A 23,700-nucleotide genomic window follows, 5' to 3' on the forward strand; every position below is an offset into this window, starting at 1 on the left:
ACCGGCACCTGGGCCCTGGGGAGCCCAGCCTGGATGGTTGTGGTTCATGCTCTTTCTGAGGTCCCAGGAAGGGAGCAGGGGATTGGGTTACGGACTTCATTGAGTTGCCTTCCTGAGTTCTTTCCTCGCGCCCATGGCCCTCACCTCCCAACTTGCCCCTCTGCCCCTGGCCCCATCACATTCTCTGCCTAGCAGCCCTGTTTGCCCCCATGGCACATGGCTCTATTATGCTCTAGCTCAGTCTGCACAGGACTTAATGGCTTTGCTGCTTGGAGAAGCCCACTTAGTGACTTAGGAAAAGCCAAGCACAAGAACTGATCAAATCTTCACATAGCCCTGAAGTGGGCAATACCATCCTCACTCGACAGACAGTGACCAGAGCTGCGTGAGGATGTCCAGCCACCAGTCCTTGAAGGAGACCCAAACCACTGTACACTGCTATCTCCAGCTAGGAGAGGATATTTAAGGCTGAAAAACTGCCGTTGTTTCCTTTTTTCCCACTAGATATTTTCTTTTCTTACTTTTTTTTTTTAAGATTTTGTTTATTTATTTGACACAGAGAGGCAGGCAGAGAGAGAGGGAGAAGCAGGCTCCCCGCTGAGCAGAGAACCCAATGCAGGGCTTGATCCCAGGACCCTGAGATCAATACCCAAGCTGAAGGCAGAGACTTAACCCATTGAGCCACCCAGGTGCCCCTCCCATTAGATATTTTCTTTTTCTTTTCTTTTTTTTTTAAATAAAAGGAGCAGATGATGTCGTGAAAATTCAAACAATACAAAACAAAAAGTGAAAGTCTCCCTCACCAATTCTGTAACCATCAATTGACAACAGTTTTCTAATGGACTAAAACAAGTATTCATCACACACATACAGCTTTTAAATTTACATAAAGTGATCATATTTTATACATTGTCCTATAAATTGCTTTCTTTCCTTTATGCTTTCATATCAGCCCACAGAAGAACCTCAATTAGTTTCCTGTGTCACCCAGGATGAAATCCAAAGTAGTTTGGCCAACATAATTTTTTTTAAAAGATTTTATTTATTTGACAGAGATCACAAGTAGGCAGAGAGGCAGGCAGAGAGAGAGAGGAAGAGAAGCAGGCCTCCCGCTGAGCAGAGAGCCTGATGCGGGGCTCGATCCCAGGACCCTGGGATTGTGACCCGAGCCAAAAGCAGAGGCTTCAACCCACTGAGGCACTTAGGTGCCCCATGGCCAACATAATTTTGATGCAAAAATTTGACAAAGATATTATAAGAAAGGAAAATTATAAGCCCATCTTACTCATGAACATAGATGCAAAAATCTTAAAATTATTAGTAAACCAAAAAAAGGATAGTGTATCACAACCAAGTTGGGTTCATTCCAGGAGTTGTAATGTTAATTTAACATTCAGAAATATATCCATGTAATCAACACATTAACAGATAAGGAAGAAAAAGTATTAAGATAATCTCACAGAGAAAGCCATTTGATAAATTGTACACATTTGTTATACAAATAGAAATAGAAGGGAACTTTCTTAACCAAAGGGAATCTACAAAATCTATGATGGCAGAAGTCAGTGTAGCTGTTATCTCTGGGTAAGGGGCAAGTGGGGGTTTTTGTGGTGGTAACATTCTATTTCTTGATTTGGTGGTTAGAGTTACTCTGTGATAAAAGAGGTAAAAAATGGAATTCTTCCTGATGATCTCAGAAGGGTGGAGAGCATAACTGGAAGCTATGGGAACTGACAAAAACGGGAGATGGAGATGCGGGCTGCGAAAGAATGGAGGAAACAGGGTTTGGGTGTTCATGTGGATGTTGACCCAACCCAGGATAGTGTCCTATGATGGAGAGGAAGCTGGTGAGCCAGGGGTCAAGGTTCTCTGTGAATGAGAGGGAGTAATATGTGGGTGAAGTACAAAGAGAAGTATACACTAGGAGATGGAGACATGCATTAGGGTGCAAGAAATTTATGTAGATGATTACAACCTCACATGTACTAACTTATGGACTCCTCACCGTGACCCCTAGACGCCCTTCACTGGGTGAATGGTTCTAAAACAAGGAGACAACAGTCTTTATCTATTTTCCTCAACCACTTTTACAGTTGGTCTTAATTCCCACGAAGGTCCTGGAGAGTGGTTAGTATTTCGTTCTACTATTCCATTGTGCTTTGCACGCGTGGGGAAACCAAGATTCAGAGCAAGAATGCCTGAGCCACAGCCCAGGCCCTAGGGCTCTTTGAGGGCCTTGGGATGTGGTGTCAGAGCAGAGGTTGTGTCTGCCAGGGGTAGGAATCATGGTCACTCCATTGATCATCAGTTTACAATAAAATAGGGGTAGTAACTTTTCTTTCGGGGTTGTCATAAGCACTAAATGAGGTTTTGTGACATCCTAGGCATTCAATACAAGTTTTCTTCTTTCTCTCCCTGGGCCATGCCACCAGCATATTCATTGGGATGTCTCCAAGTTTATCAAGTCTAGAAAACCCAGGATCCTGAAAACAGGTATGCAAACACTAAGCTAGGAAGTGAGGCTGAAAAGGAGAGACTCCTTTCCCTGGTGAGGCTTGTTCTGGAGCCACATTAAAAAGAGGGGAGCTGGCTTGTCATAATGCTCTCTAGGCCAAACCCGTTGTCTTTCCACTCTGATGCCATCACGGGCGTGCTGATCAGAGGCTACAGGATCTGTGATAACATCGTCACCCAATGGCTAAGGAACATGTGCTTGACATCGTCGGCTTTAAAACCTGTTTCCACTTCTAATGCATAAATGTCCATGGATACAACTCATATAAACAAAAGTACTTGAGGGTCTAAATTATAATTTTTAGGAGTGTAAAGGCGTCCACAGCAGGAATGTCACATTTAGCAAATAAAAATCCAGCACACCCAGTTAAATCTGAATTTCCGGTAAACAACGAACGCTGCGTGAGATACACGCATATCAAAATATTAATCGTTGCTTGTCTGAAATTCGAATTTAATTTGGCGTTCTGCATTTTACCTGCCAATCCCACGCCTAAAGCCAAAAACTGTGCAACATCTTTCCCCAGAAGGCTACCAGGTCCGACCTACAGTCCACTTCAGATGTTCCGGACGGGGCACTTCCGGTCGGGGGGCTGCGGAGGCCGGCGCCGCTCAGGCCCCACCCATCGCCGGAAGCCTTCCAGGCCAGGCCCCGCCCCCGGGCCCGCCTCCCGGCGCTGTGGGCCGCCCGCGGCTGTTGCCGGTCGCAGAGCGGGTGGAACCGCCTTCCCGCCTCCAGGGGGCAGCGGCCGCCCTCGGGTCCCTGCGTGGACAGCTCGGCGGCCGCGCCGCTCTTCCTGTCGCTGGGAGTGGCGGGCCGACCAGCGGGCGGCCCGGGCCGGCGGTAGCCATTCCCGTGTCGCTGCGCCCCCGGGGGCCTCCCGAGCCCGCCACGATGCCCCTGGGCCTGAAGCCCACCTGCAGCGTCTGCAAGACCACGTCGTCCTCCATGTGGAAGAAGAGCCCGCAGGGGGATATCCTCTGCCACCACTGCACGGGCCGGGGCGGCGCGGGCGGCGGGGGCGCCGGCTCGGGGGCGACTGGTGGGACTGGGGGCAGCAGCGGCGGTGGCGGCTTCGGCGCGGCGACCTTCGCCAGCACCTCGGCCGCCCCTCCGCAGAGCAACGGGGGCGGGGGCGGCAAGCAGGTGAGCTCTTTCGGCCCCTCTGGCGGGCGGAGGCTGACCGGGCGTGGGGTGGGCGGAGATCCGGCGGGCGGGGACGGGGCGCGCGCGTGGGCTCTCCCGGATCACGGTGACCCTGCTAGAGAAGCGCGCCCGCTCCCACCCACGATGCGATCTTCCCTGATTTGGCCCATTCTAGCACCTTTTGTTATTGTGGGAAATTGAAAATGTAAAGAAGCAAGACAGTTTAAAACCCTTCAGAAATCCCCGTCGTCGTAATCACATTTGCGGTAGTAACCAGACCTCTCAATACACACACGTATACACACACGTAAACGGGTCATGCTACTGGACCCACTTTCCTGTTAAAGTTTATTATTAGTTAATGTTATTAAGTGAGATTACCATGTCTTTGTTTTAATTGGCAGCGTAAGTATTCCATTGTAGAAAGTTCCATACCTAGCCCGCTCCCTGGGGTTGGGTTGCTTAGTTGTTAAGGGATGTTCTGCACTATAAACACAACAAACGAATAGTTCTTGCCTTGGCCTAGACTTCCTGGCGCACCTCTCCCGTGACCTATTGTAAGTAGTTCACACCTTTTTGGAGGCTCTGGAGATGCTTGTCTGGGGCCCTCCCTGTTTTAATTAGCCCAGTTCTGGGATTACAACAGGGTAAATAGAAAAGCCACATTCTTACTTAATTTTTAAATAGCATTAGGTGGATACTCTGAAGTCCTTGTAAGATGGTGGTATTGGCACGGCAATCTTTCTACACTTTTATTTATCTTTTTTTGTTCTTTAATTGTTTATGTAACAGAGTAAGCAGGAAATTCACAGGAGGTCTGCTCGGCTCAGAAACACTAAATACAAATCTGCTCCAGCTGCTGAAAAGAAAGTTTCCACGAAAGGAAAAGGGAGAAGACATATTTTTAAATTAAAAAACGTAAGATGATTGTGGACAGTGTCTTACAGTAATGGCATTGTGTGTGTAGTGTGTCCTGTCAGCGCCTTCATCTCTCATCGGTTCTTCCGGCGTTTCTGCGGTATTCTGGGGAGTGGTCCGCACTTCCTAAAAGTGAGCTCCGTTGCAGGAAGCTTACTGTTTATAGTTAATAATATCCATTATCGTTTCTTAGCTTGTAATTTTTTCCACTGGAAAATATAAAATATGAGTCTAAAAGAAACATAAACCTTGAATGCATCTGATTGGGTCCTTTCGGCAAGGAGGAGGTGGGATTATGTTTCTTGATATGGTCAGATATATTAGGGGAAAAGTTTTTTTTTATTCTTTAAAGATCAAAGTAAATAATACTGGAACTCTTTCATTTCCATATTTGTTTGTTATTACAGCCCCAGAAAATGTATCTTACTGACTTTTGATAATCAGTTGATGAATGTGAATCAAAAATATCGCCAAACCTTTCTTCTACTGTAAAAACTGGATGGTTGGAAAAACTTGTGCTGGGGGTAGTTGAAAGCACCTGTTTTTGCAGTAAACTCTCAGTATTTTTGTATCACAAGGGGAAAATGGTCATACACAGTGGATGGTGTGTTGTAGCCTACTTTTTTTAAACCTCAGGTTGGTGTTCTTTCCTTTCAGAACAGGAATGCTTCCCTTACCAGTGAAGGCATTTCTGAAGATGGGCATATTCATTTGTGAAACATAAGTAAATTCTTCTGCCGATTCTTAATCAGAATAGTTGCCCCTAACTGGTTTAAGACTTTTATAATTTGGTTTTCTTAGAATGAGGCACCTCTTGACAAAGTGTGTTAAGTAAATGCATGTGACTATAGGCGTATCGCTCACACAGTTTCCTCCTCTGTGTGGCAGAGTCTGCTCCGCAATTATTTTAGTATCTGTTTTGCTAGCAACCCCTCTTCAAGGTTGTTCCCAAGACATGTTTGGGGAGGCCTGGTTTTTGTGTTGTGGCATGTAAGCATGTACTACAGCTTAAGAAGGGATGGCAGTAATGGCTGGGTGGTGGCAAACGACTTAGTACTCCAAGGAAGTTTCATGTAAGCTGAGTTCAGCCTCGCTGGAAAGTTACTTCTGATGACTAGCTGATCCCTAGCTGGTTCCATTGTTAAGTTGAGACGGAAAACGTCTTCAAGGAGACACTTTTTCACCTTGTGTTCACCTACACATGTTTTACACCTTCCACTCCCGTTACAGCCAGGCCTTCAGAGCCAGGATATTGTTTCCAACCCAATGTTAGTATGTAATGAAGCTTCGAGAGCACTTGAGATAGATCTCAGCAGCAATGTTAGAAGCTTATGCTTTAGTTCTCAGAAACTTTTAAGCTGACGGTAGCAGAAATAGCCACAGAATTACTCAGATTGTGCTTTGCCACAACATTCAGAAAATCATTCAGCTTTTTATTGTACTTCTTGTCGATGAGCAACAGATTTAGTATTTCTTAAGTCCTAGAACTCTTGTATATGACCGGAAAAATGCCTATATATGCTACACACACATACACACTAGGAATGTGCTAATATTTTTACTTTTTTTTTTTTCCCCTAGCCCATCAAAGCTCCTGAGTCTGTTTCCACTATAATCACTGCAGAATCAATCTTCTACAAGGTAAGCATCTATAGAGTTACTGAGGGACAATTTGGGCTTGTTGTATGATAAGCTGCCAAATGTTGGATTTGTCCAAATGTCTCTGCTCCTCTGTATAATGTGTGACTATTCTTTGTTCTTTTCTTTTTTTAAAGGTTTTATTTATTTATTTATTTATTTGACAGAGAGAGAGAGAGAGTGAGACAGAACACAAGCAGGGGGAGTGGAAGAGGGAGAAGCAGGCTTCCCAATGAGCAGGGAGCCTGATGTGGGGCTCTATCCCAGGACTCTGGGATCATGACCTGAGCTGAAGGCAGATGCTTAACGACTGAGCCACCCAAGCACCCTGTTTTTTGTTCTTTTCTAAGCTAGTTTTCCCCATACGTGGAAGGTATAAAACATTTCATTGAGAGCTGAGATAGGAGGTAGTTGCTTATTGAAACATGGTATTTTTAAGTATTTTAAAATGCTGTTGTATAGTGTGGAGTCATGAAAGCATGAGCCACCTACGTCACTGTGACAATCACTGTGGGAGAAGCACAAAACAGGGACTTGGACGAAAGAGGGAGTAGAGACTTGATATCTAGTGGGTTGGGGAGGCAGAGAGATTCTAAAATGCCTTTAAGCAGAAGTGAGAGGAATTAGGACAGTAGCGGGGATTAACATCTACTAGAAGCAGATGGTGAGAGAGAGTCTAAAATATTTTGATAAAAGAGTGAGGAAGTCAGGTTTCCTAGGGCCAGAGCCCATAGACAACCTGCTCCTTTGGTGGGAGATATGACATATCATTATTTTTTAACCAGAAGGCTTAGGAAAGCAGTTGCAACACAGAAACAGCTTCCAAAGCCTGGCGGTCCTGACACAGGCAGCAGCCATTACATGCTGTTGATGTTTTGGGGTCTGAACTATTTTGTGGGGGGCAATGGCACGAGTTAGTGCTTCATAGCTGACCCAAATGAACCAAACACTGAGAAACTCAAGTGTGATACTCTGTGTATACCTTTTATGTGGTCAGTAGCCCAGAATCTGTGTAGTCTAGAACAGCCTCTACACAGGCAAACATTGCTCCTATGTTTCAAGCATTTCAGGCATTGCTCATAATAAAGTAGCTAAAGTTTAGTATGTGCTTGGTGTGTGTCAGGCCCTGAGGTGAGCGCTTCATAGGCTTTACTTCGTTCTTTGAAATAAACTCCACTCCATGAAGTGCTACTGTTATCTCCGTTTTATGGATGAAGAGTGAAGCACAGAGAATTTCAAGAACTTGTCAAAGATTCTCTGACCAACAAGTCATGGAGCGAGGCAGTCTGTTGGCAGAGCTCAGCTCCTCACCCCACTGGCAAGTGGCCATGTGACACTGCATTGAGACCAACCTCTCTGGTGTTTCTTCATCTATAAAAGAGGGGTTGTAAATAGCAGCCATTTCAGTGGGTCAAGCGAGGTCCTGTCTGTTAAGCATTTAGCAGAGTAAGCGCTCAATGAATAGTAGAAATTAGCATCATCAGGTTTTCAAATTTGTGTATCACTCTCAACGCTGAACATAGTTTACAGATTAAGTCCAGAAGCAACCGGTTGGGAGGCACATGGCTGGCTCAGTCAGTAGGAGCATACAGCTCTTGACATTGGGGTTGTGGGTGTAGAGATTACTTACATAAATAAATAAACTTAAAAAAAAAAAAAAGCAGCAACTGGTTTGGCTAAGGATTTAGTTAACTAATGATTTCCAGGCATGTCTCAACCAAAAGGCAAAAGGTGTGTGGAACCTGTTACTAAACGTATCATATTTCTTTTTTTTTTTTTTTTAAGATTTTATTTATTTATTTATTTGAGAGAGAGAGAGAGAGCTAGCGCATGTGCCTGCTGTAGGGCTCTATCCTAAGACCGGGAGATCACTACCTGAACCAAAGTCAGATGCTTAAGTGCTTAACAGACTGAGCCACCCAGGCACCCCACAAATATTGCATTTCTTTTTGCTGTCTGCCGGCCCGCCCCTGTTCGTTAGAAAATAAGGACAAAGTGTAACAAAATGTTGAGGTCCTGCTGCCGATACACAGGATTGCAGAGGCTGCTGCTGCAGATAGCACTGGGGCAGGAGGGCTTAAGAGGTCATTGCCATCTGCTGAACTTGAGCCCAGATCAGGCATGCCAGAGGGAGCTGAGTGCAGCCGCTGGGTCTGACAGCCAGGAGTATGGGCACCCAAGACCCCAAAGGGTGAATGGCCTCCCTGTGTCAGAAGAGCCTCATGAACAGCTCTGCTTCCTCCTAATCCGGTGTTCACAGTATTGCGTTGATCTTCTTTCTCTCCGGTGTTCACAGTATTGCGTTGATCTTCTTTCTCTTCTGCCAGAAACCCTGAAACCTCCCTGCAAATGAAGGGACTCCCTAGATTAAGTGCCTTAGTCATGATTAGTGCTTTCTGTATATCCATGCACAACACGACACAGACTAATAAACAGTTAACCAGGTTCCAGGTACTGCTTGCCACTGGAATCTTTTTTTTTTTTTTTTTTGGTAAGATTTATTTATTTAGGCACATCTGGGTGGCTCAGTTGGTTAAGCATCTGCCTTTGACTTCAGGTCATGGGATGAAGTCTCATATCCGGCTCCTTGCTCAGCAGGGAGTCTACCTCTCCTTCCTCTGCCTCCCCTTGTACTATCTCCCTCTGCCTCTCAAATAAATAATAAATACATAAATAAAATCTTATTAAAAAAAAGATTTATTTATTTTTGAGAGCATGTGAGCAAGCAGGGAGGGGGGCAGAGGGAGAAAGAATCTCAAATGGACTCTGCACTGAGCACAACCCTGAGATCATGACCTGAGCCGAAAGTAAGAGTCCAACACTCAACTAACTGAGCCACCCAGGCACCCCTGGAATCTTTCAGTAAGACATTGTCTTTGCCTTGCAGTTCTGTTTCCACACTATTATGTATTTTGAGTTAATATTCATTCAGCATATATTTGAGTGTCTGTGTTAAGCAAGACACTCTTAATCATTTATAATTTGGGGATAATGATTCTACATGTAGACAAAGCAAACTATAAATGCAAAGTATTTATGTGACAAATTACTAAAACATTGAGTAGTGGCTCCAAGGACCAGCTGATGATGGACATGAACTACCAAGTAGCAGATTGTGACCCACATTGACTCTGCCTGTCCATAGGCGATCCACATGCAACACAGTTGAAGGATCCACCAGGAAAAACTCCAGTCACCGCTCACTCACTGGAAATATTTCTTCAGAATTATTTTTATGGTTGAAGGGTGCACTCCAGCAGCTTTCCCTCCTGCCAAGGCCCTATTTTGATGGAAGCCATGATAAATCACACTTGGTTCCTACAAGTCAAGGTTACTTTTGCCGACTGAGAACCACACCCACCTAAGGGAGTGCTGGGAATCATAAAGATTTGGATCAGCCATTACGGATGTTCAAGGGAGAAATTATGTCCTTTTGAAGACCTGGGGAACTAGACATGCAACAGATGACACAGTCAGAGTCATAAGGAGGGCTTGACACAGACACCACAGATGAGTTAGTTGGCTGCGAGGTGGAGCAGCGATAAGACCTGAAGCCGTGAGTGCTGGAAACGCAGGTAACTGTCTTTTGGGCAGATAGCTGAGTGAATTGCAAGGGACCTATCCTGAAGACCGGTTATAATCAGAGGAGTTTCTCTCGTTTCTTTGGGTTTGAATGTGTGGTGTCCATTTTCTTTATGGGTGGCCGAGGAGGAAGGAGTGTAGAACATATTCTCATCAGGTAAGCATTGCTTTTCAGTATAGGACAGAGATGCACCCTGGAACCAGTGAAGGAGCCCCAGCTGCATTCCTGCCTTAAGTAGCCTTCCGTAAGGTCACTTCCCCTTTCTACAGCTCAGTGGCTGTAGCCCAAAAAATAGGGAATATCATTGTTCTGATATAAAATCAAAGTGTCTTTATAAAAATGTTTTCTCCAGATGCACGTTTTCGGGGTTGTGTATAATTTTTATTTAAGAGTGAACAACTTTAGAATTGGTATCCGGGGCTGCTGGGTGGCTCAGTCAGTTGAGCGTCCCAATCTTGATCTCATCTCATGTCATGATCTCAGGGTCGTGAGTTTAAGCCCCATTCAATGTGGAGCAAACTTAATTCTCTCTCCCCCCCAAAAAAATAAAACAAAAACGGGTGCCTGAGTGGTACAATCAGTTAAGCATCTGACTTGATTTCACGTCAAGTCCTGTTCTCAGGGTTATGAGAGCGAGCCCCACATTGGCTCTGTGCTCAGCACAGAGTCTGCTTAAGACTCTGTCTCCCTCTCCTTCTGCCCCTCCAGCTCCACCTGAGTGCACATACACTGTCTTTTTCTCTCTAAAATAAATAAATCTTTTAAAAAAACCTCTCTCCCTCTCTCTTTGGGGGTCCCTCCACCCCCACTCAAGCTTGCTCTCTCTCTTAAAAAAAAAAAAGAAAGAAAGAAAGGAAGAATTGGCATCAACCATTGATGCATTGGACCATCTCAAAGGTGTTTTACTGACCACTGTGCAAACTGTTCATTTCGTGTTGGGGAGGTTTTAGTTCATAGCTCTGGTACTTTTCTCTAATTCTATTTCAAATATGGGATTATCTTCTGTTTCCCCCAGGGAGTATATTACCAAATTGGAGATGTTGTTTCGGTGATTGATGAACAAGATGGAAAGCCCTACTATGCTCAGATCAGGGGCTTCATCCAGGACCAGTACTGTGAGAAAAGCGCTGCCCTGACGTGGCTCATTCCCACCCTCTCAAGCCCTAGGGACCAGTTTGATCCTGCGTCCTACATCATTGGTGAGTTTGACAAGTGGTACAGGTTCCTGAACGCAGGGAAATCTCCTTTATTACGTAACAGAAGCTATTAGTCTGTTTGGGCTGCTGTAACAAAGTACCATGGGCCAAGTGGGATAAACACAAAACCTATTTTTTCACACTTCTGGAGGCTTGGAAGTGACAGATCAAGGTGCTGTCAGGGTCACTTTCTGGTGAGAGCACTCTTCCTGGCTTGGAGGCGGTCACCTTTTCGCTGAGTCTTCACGTGGCCTTTCCTCCGTGTGTGCACACTCCTAGCGTCTCCTCGCCGTAGAAGAACATCAGTCCTGTCGGGTTAGGGCTCCAGCCTATCACCTCATGTAACCTTAATTATCTCATCAAAGGCCCATCTTTAAATACCATCCCACTGGGGCTTAGGGCCTCAACAAACGGAGTGGGGAGAATATAATGCAATCCATAACCAACGTAAGCCTCATTTACTGTTAAAAAGTAAAGAGCTGGGGCACCTGGGCGGCTCAGTGGGTTAAAGCCTCTGCCTTCAGCTCAGGTCGTGTTCCCGGGTTCTTGGGATCGAGCCCCACATCGGCCTCTCAGCTCAAAAGGAAGCCTGCTTCCTCCTCTTTCTCTTTGCCCACCTCTCCATCTACTTGTGATCTCTGTCTGTCAAATAAATAAATTAAAAAAAAAAAAAAAAAGCAAAGAGCTTTGTAGAAAAATGAAAGATATTTTATATAGTTGGGGTTTGAGTGCTATGGGTTATTTTGAGTTAGAGCAGTATATACCTATTAAAAAGTGATGTAGATAAGATTTTTCTGAGTGACCCAGTGTTAAACTCTATTAAAAGAATTTATTGCTCAGGAATGAGGCTTATTTAGGCGTATTTTTTTTCTTTTTAAGATTTTATTTGTTTATTTGACAGACAAGAGATCACAAGTAGGCAGAGAGGCAGGCAGAGAAAGAGGAAGAGGCAGGCTCTCTGCTTAGCCCTTAGATGTAGGGCTCGATCCCAGGACCTGGGGATCATGACCCGAGCCGAAGGCAGAGGCTTTAATCCACTGAGCCACCCAGGCGCCCCTAGGCATATTTACTTATAAAAATCTAGTTAAAATAATTTCAGAAGGAACCGTTCCCATTATTTGTAGAATCTTAGAGATTTTCGTTATGTGTCCCTCTACAAGTCACATACCTTATCCTAGACCTTTTATAACATATCATCATGTGTAGTTGAAATGGCAGTGTCTGTGCTCTTACTAATTTCAAGGCTGACAGAAGAAGTGGTATAAATGTTTCTTGACAGACTCACAGGAATAAATTGCTGATTAATACCGGGGTTTTGTTTTTGTTTTTTTTTTTAAGATTTTATTTATTTATTTGACAGATAGAGATCACAAGTAGGCAGAGAGGCAGGCAGAGAAAGAGGAGGGGAAGCAGGCTCTCTGCTGAGCAGAGAGCCTGATGTAGGGCTCGATCCTAGGACCCTGGGATCATGACCTGAGCCAAAGGCAGAGGCTTTAATCCACTGAGCCACTCAGGTGCCCCTTAATACAGGTTTTAAGAATATTCAGAGTTTGTAAGTTACCTTATCGCGCGTTCTCCGCCCGCAGAGAAGCACAACACACTGATGTTAAGAGCTCTTTATTTCAGCGTACCTTCTTCTACACTCTCCGGAGGAAAATCCCCCGCCTTCAGCGAGCGCCCTAGTAATAAAGGCTGTGCGAAGCAGGGAGAGGTACATGTGAAAAGCGCGTGGACAGTATATTGAGGCATATGGGGGCATGCAGGGATCACGCAGTGAGCACACTCTTTTCAAGCCAATGAGAGCGACTTCCTTAATGGACGACACTTGTTTGTCTCCTAAACCGCTCGTATTGGCATGTCGCCAGCCGCCGTCTTGGCTTATACTTCCGTTCGGGGTCCCGGGCACCCCAACAGCTCCCCCTTTTTTGTTTTATGAAGTGGCAAGAGATCGTGCCTGTCTTAGGTTGAGGGGTCGACTCATATCCTTACCCATCATCAAAGACTGTAGAGCATGCTACAGCTTCTGTCTTAGGTTGGTATATGGTCACCTCCTTCATTACCCATTGTTGACTACCGATCTAGCATACTGAGCCAAATTTGAGGGGAGCCGCCTGTTTCTAAAGCGGACATGGCTTGCTGGAAAATAATGCGGTCTCTGCGAGCTGATGCTCTTAGGCCTATGAAGGCGGGTTAAGAATAACAATCCTAAACCAAACAATATGAATAAAGCCCCCAAACCCGCCCATTGTTTAGCAAATCCAGTAACATTTGCAATCCAAGATACAAGATCTGTAGCTCTAGCTATATCAACCCTTGAGGTATTAAGGGAAGATATTTCCTGCCGCAGGGTTCGTGTAAGATTGTCAAACTCAAAAGTCCAAGATCCATTAAGCAAAAGTCCAAGGTGTTTGGAAATGTTGGCTGCTCGAGATAGATTGGTGAATCGTGTGCTGGTGATACAGAGTCCAGTCATTGTGGATACACAGGTGGAAGTGAGGACCTCTGTGACAACGTCCATTTGTTCTTGTAGGAGGTCCACTTGTTGACTCAGTAACATGATGCCTCTATGAAGGTGTTGATTGATGGCAGCTTGTGTTGAGAGGGCCGTCGCCGTGGAACTAGTGAGGTTATTGAGTGCTTGGGCAGTTGGCACGGAGAGTGCCAGGGCTGCTCTGGTGGCTGCTGCTGAGGTGGCAGCCACTGCTATCGCTGTGACGACGGCAGCGGTGATTCCAAAGTCTCTCTTTTCTCTAAGTATTACTGCTAATTCCTGATTATACACCTGCACCGGAAAAGGAATGTAGGTAGGGATGCGAGCGATTGTGGAACTATTCCAGCAGCTAGACAAAAGGCATGTATCATTGTTTTCTGTACAATTTGAATTGTACAGACCCTTGAATAATTGGATAGAATAAAAATGAATAGGGTCCAAACACATACTGGAGTAGGGCCGAATGAAATGTTTACCATTTGAGCAATTTACTTTTACATTAGTTTCAAAGCTACTAGTGCTGATGTTGTATGTATAATTGCAGCTTTTGAAACTGCCCCCATTTAGGAAGGCCAAGGCATTGAGCTGGGTGCATGCACCTCCAGAGTTGCAGAGTAGCCAGGAGTCAAAAGGATTGGCACGCGCGGCCATGGTAGGGTTTCCATATATATCCATGGAAGGAAGAATTAGTAAAGGTAACAAGTTTAGGTGAGAAGGTGAAGTGACAGTTTGTGGAAACGCATGAGAGTCTGCTTTGGCATCCTGTCCAGGTAGGGGGCCACATTACCTTTGAATTACAGCGAGGCAAGATGGTGGGTAACAAAACAAAGACTCCCAGGGAGAAAGATTTTTGAGAAGTTGTTAGGAGCAGTAGTAGGGTAGTACTAAATATAATAGGCGAGAAGTGTTTGCCACAGGCAGGGGAAAAGGCCAGGCCTTAACTATGGTCCATAGCTGGTGGCTTACATCTTCATTCGTTTCCAGGACTGCATTAGTCAGCGTTAGGAGGTTTATCGCTAGGAGCAGGGTCTGCATCTTTTGCCACTCGTGTCAGTCGTTCTGGTACCCAAATGTCAGTCGTTCTGGTACCCAAATAGGTGTTTGGCGGTCCTGTGGAAAAACACAAACAGACCCTCGGGCCCATCTTAACACAGGATCTGGGCCCTTCCATTCTCCCGTGAGGATATCTTTCCATCGCGCCCATTGTTGTGATGTTTGATTTGGGGAGTAATGACGATCGGCGGCTGAGCACCCATCATTATCCAAAGTTAAAAAATTTAAAATAAAAAGGATTACTTTAAAAAAAATTAAAATAAAATAAAAAAATAAAAAGGATTAGGTTAAGTTTGTCTTTTGGGGATCTGAAGGATGCCCCTATTCCCCCTTTTTGTTTTTTAAACAATTTTTTAAGGTAAGGTGGGTCCTTTCTATGATTCCTTGGCCTTGTGGGTTATAGGGGATACCAGTTATTAATTGTATGCCAAATATGTCGGCAAAATTTTTAAAAGCTTTGGAGGTATATGCTGGTCCATTATCTGTTTTAATGGTTTTTGGGAAACCCCAACAAGCCAATGCATGTAAACAATGCTGAATAACATTACTTACCTTTTCTCCAGCTAGGGGAGTGGCAATGATAACCCCTGAATTAGTATCAACTGAAACGTGGACATATTTAAGATTTCCAAACTCTGGTATATGAGTGACGTCCATTTGCCAAATATGATTGGGTAAGAGACCCCGAGGGTTAACTCCAAATGATTGAACAGGTATGAGAGGTGCACAGTGTTGGCAGTCCTTGACTATTTGTCTAGCAATGATCTTTGGTATTTGAAATTTTCTTGTTAGGGTGGTGGAATTAACATGGAATCGCTCATGAAAGAGTTTTGCCTGATCTTGGATTGAGAAGATAAAGGTACTTTTAGTGTCCATGTCTGCTATACTATTGCCTTTAGTTAGGGGCCTGGGTAGATTAGTGTGAGCTCTAATGTGTCCTACGAAAAATGGTTGGGAGCGGCTGAGAATTAATGTTTGTAAAGTGGAGAAATAGGGGGCTATGACAGATTGTGGGGAGATGTACGGTACAGTCTCTAATACAGCTAGCGAGTTGACAACATAATTACTATCTGTAAGCAGGTTAATTGGTGTCTTACCTAATAATTTAAAGGCTAGAATTACTGCAGCTAATTCAGAGACTTGAGCAGATGAGGACTGTATGATGGTGGTGTGAGTGTGTCCATCTATGTAAACCGAACCGACTCCATTTTTTGACCCATCAGTGAAGACGGTTGGACAGTTATGTATAGGGGTAGGTCTTGTTATTTTAGGGAAGATGATGGGGGTATTCTTACAAAATTGGATCCAAGGATGTTTTGGGTAATGATTGTCAAAATTTGCGATAGTGGTGCAGTAAAGGATGGCCCAATCTGAGCTATTATTTATGAGCCATTTAATTTGGTCTGCAGTATATGGTGTGATAATGGTGGCTGGCTGCCTACCGAAGGCGGACATGCAGGCTTCTATACCCTTAAATAGAAGTTGAGACAGGGCCAGAGGGTAAGGTTGTAACATTCTTGCAGGTGAACTTGCTAAATGGATACTTTGTAGTGGGCCGTCCTGCCATATAACTCCTGAAGGACTATGAGGTTCTGGGAGGATGATTAATAGCAAAGGTTGACTTGGATCGCAGAGGACCACCTGGCAGGACTCCAACCTGGTTTGGATCAAATCAATAGTCTGTCTAGCCTCTGGTATTAGGGATCTTTTTGAGTTTAAATCTGGGTCTCCTTTGAGAATATTAAATAGAGGTTTTAACTCACCTGTAGATAATCTAAGATAGGGCCTGATCCAGTTTATGTCTCCTAGTAATTTTTGGAAATCGTTTAAGGTTGTTAGTTGATCAACTCTAATAGTAAGTTTTAAAGGGCGAACCGTGGTAGCGGATAATTTTGTCCCCAGATAATTTTGTAATTCTCCCGTTTGTATCTTTTCTGGAGCTATGGCAAGGCCCCATGCTCTTAATTCTTTGGTCATGTGACATAAAGCATTTTGTAAAATTATTGTATCTTGATGACATAGAAGGATATCATCCATATAATGATAGATTATTAGTCCTGTAAAAGTTTCTCGGGTGGAACATAGGGCTTTATCTACATAAATTTGACACAATGTAGGACTGTTAGTCATCCCCTGGGGCAACACTGTCCATTCATATCTTTGATCGGGCTGGGAATGATTTATAGCAGGTAGAGTAAAGGCAAATCTCCAACAATCGTCCTTGTGTAAGGGAATGGAGAAAAAGCAATCTTTTAAATCTACTATGATGGTAGGCCAATTTCTTGGCAACACGGAAACTAAAGGCAATCCACATTGGATGGGACCCATAGGATGCATCTGGCTATTTATTGCTCTGAGATCATGTAATAGTCTCCACTTTTCAGATTTTTCCTTTATGACAAAGATAGGTGTGTTCCAAGGGGAAGTAGAGGGCTGAAGGTGTCCTGCAGTTAGTTGTTCTTTGACCAAGGCATGTGCAGCCTCTAATTTCTCTTTTGTTAGGGGCCACTGAGGGATCCAGCGAGGCTTATTATCTCTCCATATAATGGGGATGACATCTTTATCAGTGGCCCCTAAGAAAAACCTAGTCCGGTTGTATCATTTTTTGGGGTGGGAATGGAGATAGGTTGAGTATGACCCTGTTGTCTTTTTCCTAGGCCTCTTCCCTCCTCGTATCCCATGCCTTTTAGCATTTCTTTTACAGGGGTTCCTTGATAAATTTTGTCAGTAGTAAGTTTAAGATTCATTTGTTGTAATATATCCCTTCCCTATAGGGAGATGGGCAAGTTGCAAACATATGGTTGGAAGATCCCAGTATTCCCTTCATCATCTTTCCATAATAAGGAAGCTGCACTCTGGTCAGGGCTGGATGCTATACCTAGCCCTCGGAGAGTTTGGTCAGCTGTGACAAGTGGCCAGCCTTTTGGCCAGTCAGTGGAACTAATGATGCTTTTATCAGCTCTGGTATCTAGGAGTCCCTTAAATCTTTTTCCCCTTATGGTAAGATCCAGTAGGGGTCGGCTGCCTAAATCCATGGTAAAGCAGGTGAGTGGGTCTCCTGTAGAACCAAAGCCTTTGTCTCCTCTTAGCCTCCTCCCACTGGGCCAATTGGCATGATCACTAGGGAGGATGAGCATTTGAGCAATGCGGTCTCCCGGGGAAATGACAGTGATTCTTCTAGGTGAGGATACTAGAATTTTAACCTTGCCTCTAAAGTCAGGATCTATTACCCCTGGATGTATGATGAGACCTTTTAGGGTGGTGGAGCTTCTTCCTAATAATAATCCTACTGAGTTTTCTGGTATGGGCACACTCCAATCAGAATCTATTGCTTGAACACCCATTTCCGGGGTTAGGACCAATCGGGAGGTGGCACAGTTGTCCAATCCTGCGCTTCCTGTGGTTGCTCTACGTGCTCCCCCTTGTGGGTTGGAGGATACCATTTCCGAGGGATCTGCTGAATCATCCTGTATATTTGCTGAGGGCCCCGGGCTGGGCCCTGCTTCCCATTTTTTGACAGTCTCGGGTTGGGGCCTAAATAATTTCCCTCTTTACCTTTGAGTGATTGACATACACTAGACCAATGGTTTCCCTTTTTACATCTGGGACAAAGCCCTGGTTCCTTACCCAAGGTGGGTTTTGGGCTTGGGCAATTGGCCTTCTTGTGTCCCATTTGTCCGCATGAATAACATGGACCTGGGCGTGTTTTGGCTTGGTTTGTTCTGCTAAACCCCTGAATAATAGTGGAAGCCAAAACTTGACCTTGTATGGTGGAATCATTTATGTCTCTGCAGACCTTTAAGTAGGTCGTTAGGTCTTTATTTTTCCAGGGGTGAATAGCCTCTTTACACCACTTATTGGCCTGCTCATAGGCTAATTGTTTAATTAGCGGCATGGCCTGTTCCGTGTCGCCAAAGATACGGCTTGCAGTTTGTATTAGTCTATCCACAAAATCTGCATAAGGCTCATTAGCCCCTTGAATAACCTTGGATAGTTGACCTTGCAAATCCCCTGCGCCCTGTAGGGTTTTCCATGCTTTGGTTGCTGCTGCGGCAATTTGCAAGTAGACAGCTGGGGGATATAGCTTTTGAGCCTGTATATCGTCATATTGCCCTTGTCCAGTAAGCATGTCTACGTTCCATGCAGGATTACCTGCTGCCGCATTTCGTCTAGCAGTATCCAGACAGAATTCGCGATGACTCGCTTTCCACATTAAATACTGACCTCCTGAAAGGGCAGCTCTGGTTATGTTTTCCCAATCGCGAGGGGTTAAATTTAGGGATGCTATGGATTCTAGCAGAGACACAGTAAATGCAGCCTGAACACCGTAAGTACTGGCTGCCTCCTTTAAGTTCTTAACTAGTTTGAAATCTAGTGGTTGATGAAACCTCTGATTTTGTGCGTCCTCGAAAACGGGGAAGCAGCAGGAATTGGGAGGGTCAAACCTGTTCCACTTTGAACATTCTTGGGGGTGCCGTGTTCTGGGTTGTATGCAGGAGGCGGCGCCGTTGGCATGGGAAAATCTTTAATACGCAATTTCCTCGCCCTACGTTCTAATTCCTCATCTGAAAGTTCCCCTTCCGAGCTGCTGCTGCTACTTGTTACATGGGTGCGCGACCGTTGCTCTTTCACTTCCTCTAGAATTGCATTCCCTTCCTCTAGAGGGGGCTGAAATTTCTCTTTAGGCGTAGTTAAACAGCTTTTTACAAAAGTCCATATGGCTAAGGTGCCAGGCTAGGGGGGTCTTATCATTAGCCTTTTGTAGATCTTGCCCCAAATATTCCCATTGAGGGATATTTAATAGCCCTTCCTCTAAGAACCAAGGGGCGACCTCCTCTACGGTTTGTAAAAATCTCCTCGCTGAGGAAGCCTTTAGGGGCGTTCCATTAGCTTTTAGTAAAGCCCTCAAAGGTCTCTCCATCTGGAGTCTGGATAACTCTGACCCCATTATTATTTGTCTCAAGACCTTCGGCCTTTTTTTTTTTTTTTCTTTGTAGTCTATCAGTGGCCGCTTTCTGCGTACCTGGTATCCGTTTACAGATTGGGCCGCTTTTCGCGTACCCGGATAGTCGCAATACTGCGAACGTTAAGGCTGCCTTTCTTTTTACTTTTAATTAATGTATTTCTTACCTTAAGAATTACTCACCTTTAATCAGTCGATCCCGGGTTTCGGCACCAAGTATCGCGCGTTCTCCGCCCGCAGAGAAGCATGACACACTGACGTTAAGAGCTCTTTATTTCAGCGTACCTTCTTCTACACTCTCCGGAGGAAAATCCCCGCCTTCAGCGAGCGCCCTAGTAATAAAGGCTGTGCGAAGCAATCAGGGAGAGGTACATGTGAAAAGCGCGTGGACAGTATATTGAGGCATATGGGGGCATGCAGGGATCACGCAGTGAGCACACTCTTTTCAAGCCAATGAGAGCGACTTCCTTAATGGACGACACTTGTTTGTCTCCTAAACCGCTCGTATTGGCATGTCGCCAGCCACCGTCTTGGCTTATACTTCCGTTCAGGGTCCCGGGCACCCCTACATTACCTCATGTTTTCAGCCTTTCTGCAATAAGCATGTATTACATTCGCATACAGAGTTTTGTTTTGTTTTCCAGAGGGAACTCAGGGGACAGATAATGTGCTGCTGTTATTCTCACCTGTGTGTGAAGTTTGATATGTGATCAGTTTTAGCCTTTGCTTGTAGGTACATAGAAGAGTGGACTTTAATCTGAATGATCTGTAGGGCAGGATTCTTGGTAGAGGCAGAGATGTGGAGAATCACTTCTGGGGCTCCTTTCCCACCTCCCATTCCTCCCAATCCTCAGACACAGGAGCGGGGAGCACGGCATACGGGTTCAGAGCACACAGTCAGAGCTGGACGATCTGGTTTCTCAACCAGCACTTATAGCCGTGTGGCTATGGACAAGTTCCTCAATCTCTCATGTCTTGTTTTCTCACACATAAAACAGGAATAATAATGGTGTTTTCCAGGCACCTGGGTGGCTCAGTGGGTTAAGCCTCTGCCTTCGGTTCAGGTCATGATCTCAGGGTCCTCGATCGAGCCCCGTTTCGGGCTCTCTGCTCAGCAGGGAGCCTGTCTCTCTGCCTGCCTCTCTGCCTACTTGTGATCTCTCTCTGTCAAATAAATAAAATCTTTAAAAATAAATAAATAAATAAATGAAATTTTTAAAATAACAGTGCCTTCCTCGGAGCACAGTTGTGAGGACTTAAAGTATCGTTTTATGTACTCAGTACATAAATGTGTGTGGGCATATAATGAACACTGTACACTGTATAGTACTAATACAATTTTTAGAATCCTTTCTGTATTGAGTCACTGAGGGAGTTGAACAACTAAACTAGAGAATACAGAGATGGACTTAAGAATACTATATGTATCAAGGACTATGGTCAGGTCACCACCATAGTGGTTTCTCCTAGCGTCTAGGAATGTTTATCTTTTATGAAAATGATATATATGTTTAAAAATGTGTTTAATCTTTCCATCGACTGCCTTTAGGACCAGAGGAGGATCTTCCAAGGAAAATGGAATACTTGGAATTTGTGTGTCATGCACCTTCTGAATATTTCAAGTCCCGTTCATCGCCGTTTCCCACAGTTCCGACCAGACCAGAGAAGGGCTACATATGGACTCATGTTGGACCCACTCCTGCAATCACTATTAAGGAAACAGTTGCCAACCATTTATAGTTTAGAAAGTGAAACTTCTTCCAGTCATTTCGTATTCATACTCTTGTAACATATGCCACGTGTTTCTTTCATGAAATTCTTAGATGGAAGGATGACTAAAAATTTTTCCCTAACTACCCAGTAATCATTAGCTTGTTTATTACTTGGAAATTTAAAAGGGATAACAAGGAATTAAATATATTTTGAAGTTAAATATATTCTATATGTGTAACTTCCCAGGCAAAGAGTGCAATTTCCAAGGGGACCATTAGGAACAGGTAGTATGTATTTTTCTCCATGATTTATTTCTAGAAACTCGTTACAATCAATGGATTGTATTTTTCTACTAGAACAAAATATTAATTGAGGTTGGATTTCTGACCAAGGACTTAGTCAAATAAAGTGTAACTATGACCAACTGTGTTTATCACAAAGTGACATAAGCTTTATTTTTTCATCTAGAAAATGCTAGATAGACTTTAACCTTAGAGATAGTGATTGGTAGATGATTTTAGTAGCCTCAGCTTTTAAAAAACTGTGTTCTGTAGCAAACAGATTCAGAGTTATTTTGTCGATCTGCATTGTTTCCATCTCCCTTCTCAAAGTGAGGCTCCCAATCAAACCATAAAATTTTACAACACAGGCAGTCAGCTTTGTGAAGAGCACATAGGAATCATGTAGTGTTCAGGCATCCCCCTTGGTAGTTTCTTGACTATCATTAAAACAACCATTGGGCAGTCAGAAAAATGACTAATAGGTTGTAAGCATTAATATCTTAAAAAAAAGTCTACTTAAACTATCTGCTGTAGACTCATAGTAACAGGCCTAAAATAAAGTCTTAGACACCCTGTTTTTTATGAAATTGTCAGAATTCAGGTATAGGTTTTACTTAAGTGCAGGTCAGCTAACGAAGGGAATAACAATGTGGAAATTGGAAGAAATGGGGGTTGCACACACCCACCTCTTCTATCCTGACTTAACCAGCATTTTTCAACCCCAGTAAAGTTTGCTGGAATCTAATTTAATCATAATGATTTTGAGTTGTAGCAGTTTTAGCTGTTAACATTTTTCTGCATAGTTATGGTTTGTATGTTAGAAGGAAGCAACTGTAGGTAGCTCTGTGTTCATAGTTCTCTCCACAAATGTTACTGTAAATTGATTGTAAATACCACTGTAAATAGCTGAGTGCCAGTATTCAAACTTTTGGATTAAAATGTATTTTTTACCATGTATTTACTTTGGATTTATTTACATTTATGTAAAAATGGTATGAACAGAAAATATCAGTGTTCTGCTCATAATTTGGAGCAATAGATTGATCAATACAGAATTGATTTTCGGAAAATTTCAAAGAGTGGCCAATTGATAAAAGAAATAATATATGAAACTTATTAAAATGAGGATATATTGAAAAATCAGTATATACACATACCATTTGGTTTATAAATTGGTAAATACTTACGTAATAGTTTTTAAAATAAAGATTAAATTTTCACTTTCTTCCTCAACAAATACCAATGGCATCCACTGCGTACCAGGTAAATTCATTCCTTTTCTCTTCTTATTGAAGACATACCCCAATATGGCCCCAGTCTACATTCCCAGCCTTGTCTCCTTCTCCCTACCACTGAAATGTTTCCCCCAATACCCTCCTCACTTTGCTGGCCGAACTCTTGTTCATATTGTTCCCCATCAACTCCACCCCAAAGGCCTTTCTTAAGGCCCTCAAATTCTCTTTCTCCATGAGACCTTTCCAGATTCCCATGAAGCCTTGAAAGCTTTAAGTTTCTGCTTCTATTAGCCCTACCCCTGCCCCTGTGCTTCCTGGAGGACAGAGATGTTGTGGTAGTTTGTGGTGGTTGTGTGGTTTTAAGATTTTATTTATTTGTCAGTACAGGCAGAGGGAGCAGCAGGCAAAGGAAGAAGCAGGCCCCCCACTGAGCAAGGAGCCTGATGCGGGATCCAATCCCAGGACCCCGGGATCATGACCTGAGCCAAAGGTAGATGCTTACCGGACTGAGCCAGCCTGGCATCCCAGAGATGGTGTGTTTTATTTACTCATTTTTGGAACTCCCATAGTACCTAACTTGGGTCCTTACTTGTGGCAGGTGCTTAGTGTAGAGTCCAAGTTGGATGCTGTTCACTAAAATAAATGCCTGTTGATATTTTAGTTAATACTAGTGCATACTAACTTTGGCTTAAATTTCAGATTCTCTATGGTCAAGCAGAATTTCAAATTTTAAGATTTATTTAAGACTGTTTTTAAGATTATTTTCTATTTTTTAGGATTGTTTTGGCAGGATGTTTTCAGAATGAGCTTTAAGTAATTCCTATACACAAATCTTGACATGAGTATCTAGAAAATTCATCCCAAACCATTCAGGGCCTTGGCTGATACAGGTTCAAGTTCGTCCTTCCTCTCCTCCACTTCAAGTCCATCTTCCATTCCAGACTGCCTGCCCCGCTGGCCCCATTGCC

General features: G+C 43.9%; 1 protein-coding gene across 1 annotated transcript; it reads left to right on the top strand.

Moving 5' to 3' along the window:
• Positions 1–3,324: 3,324 nt before the first annotated feature.
• Positions 3,325–22,734, top strand: GATAD1 (GATA zinc finger domain containing 1). Its single transcript, XM_044246014.1, has 5 exons — positions 3,325–3,661; positions 4,454–4,579; positions 6,161–6,220; positions 10,816–10,999; positions 21,053–22,734. The coding sequence occupies exons 1-5, from the start codon at positions 3,410–3,412 to the stop codon at positions 21,241–21,243; spliced, it is 813 nt and encodes a 270-aa protein (XP_044101949.1). The 5' UTR covers positions 3,325–3,409; the 3' UTR covers positions 21,244–22,734.
• The last annotated feature ends 966 nt before the right edge of the window (positions 22,735–23,700 follow it).

The sequence above is a fragment of the Neovison vison genome, chromosome 4, assembly GCF_020171115.1.
Source record: "Neovison vison isolate M4711 chromosome 4, ASM_NN_V1, whole genome shotgun sequence".
Classification (NCBI taxonomy): domain Eukaryota; kingdom Metazoa; phylum Chordata; class Mammalia; order Carnivora; family Mustelidae; genus Neogale; species Neogale vison.

Bases quoted from the DNA above. Each gene is read 5' to 3' on its own strand.
- GATAD1 (XM_044246014.1), top strand. From the start codon at position 3,410: ATGCCCCTGGGCCTGAAGCCCACCTGCAGCGTCTGCAAGACCACGTCG. The intron at 6,221-10,815 runs GTAAGCATCTAT...TGTTTCCCCCAG, and splicing joins CAGAATCAATCTTCTACAAG to GGAGTATATTACCAAATTGG. The intron at 11,000-21,052 runs GTGAGTTTGACA...GACTGCCTTTAG, and splicing joins TCCTGCGTCCTACATCATTG to GACCAGAGGAGGATCTTCCA.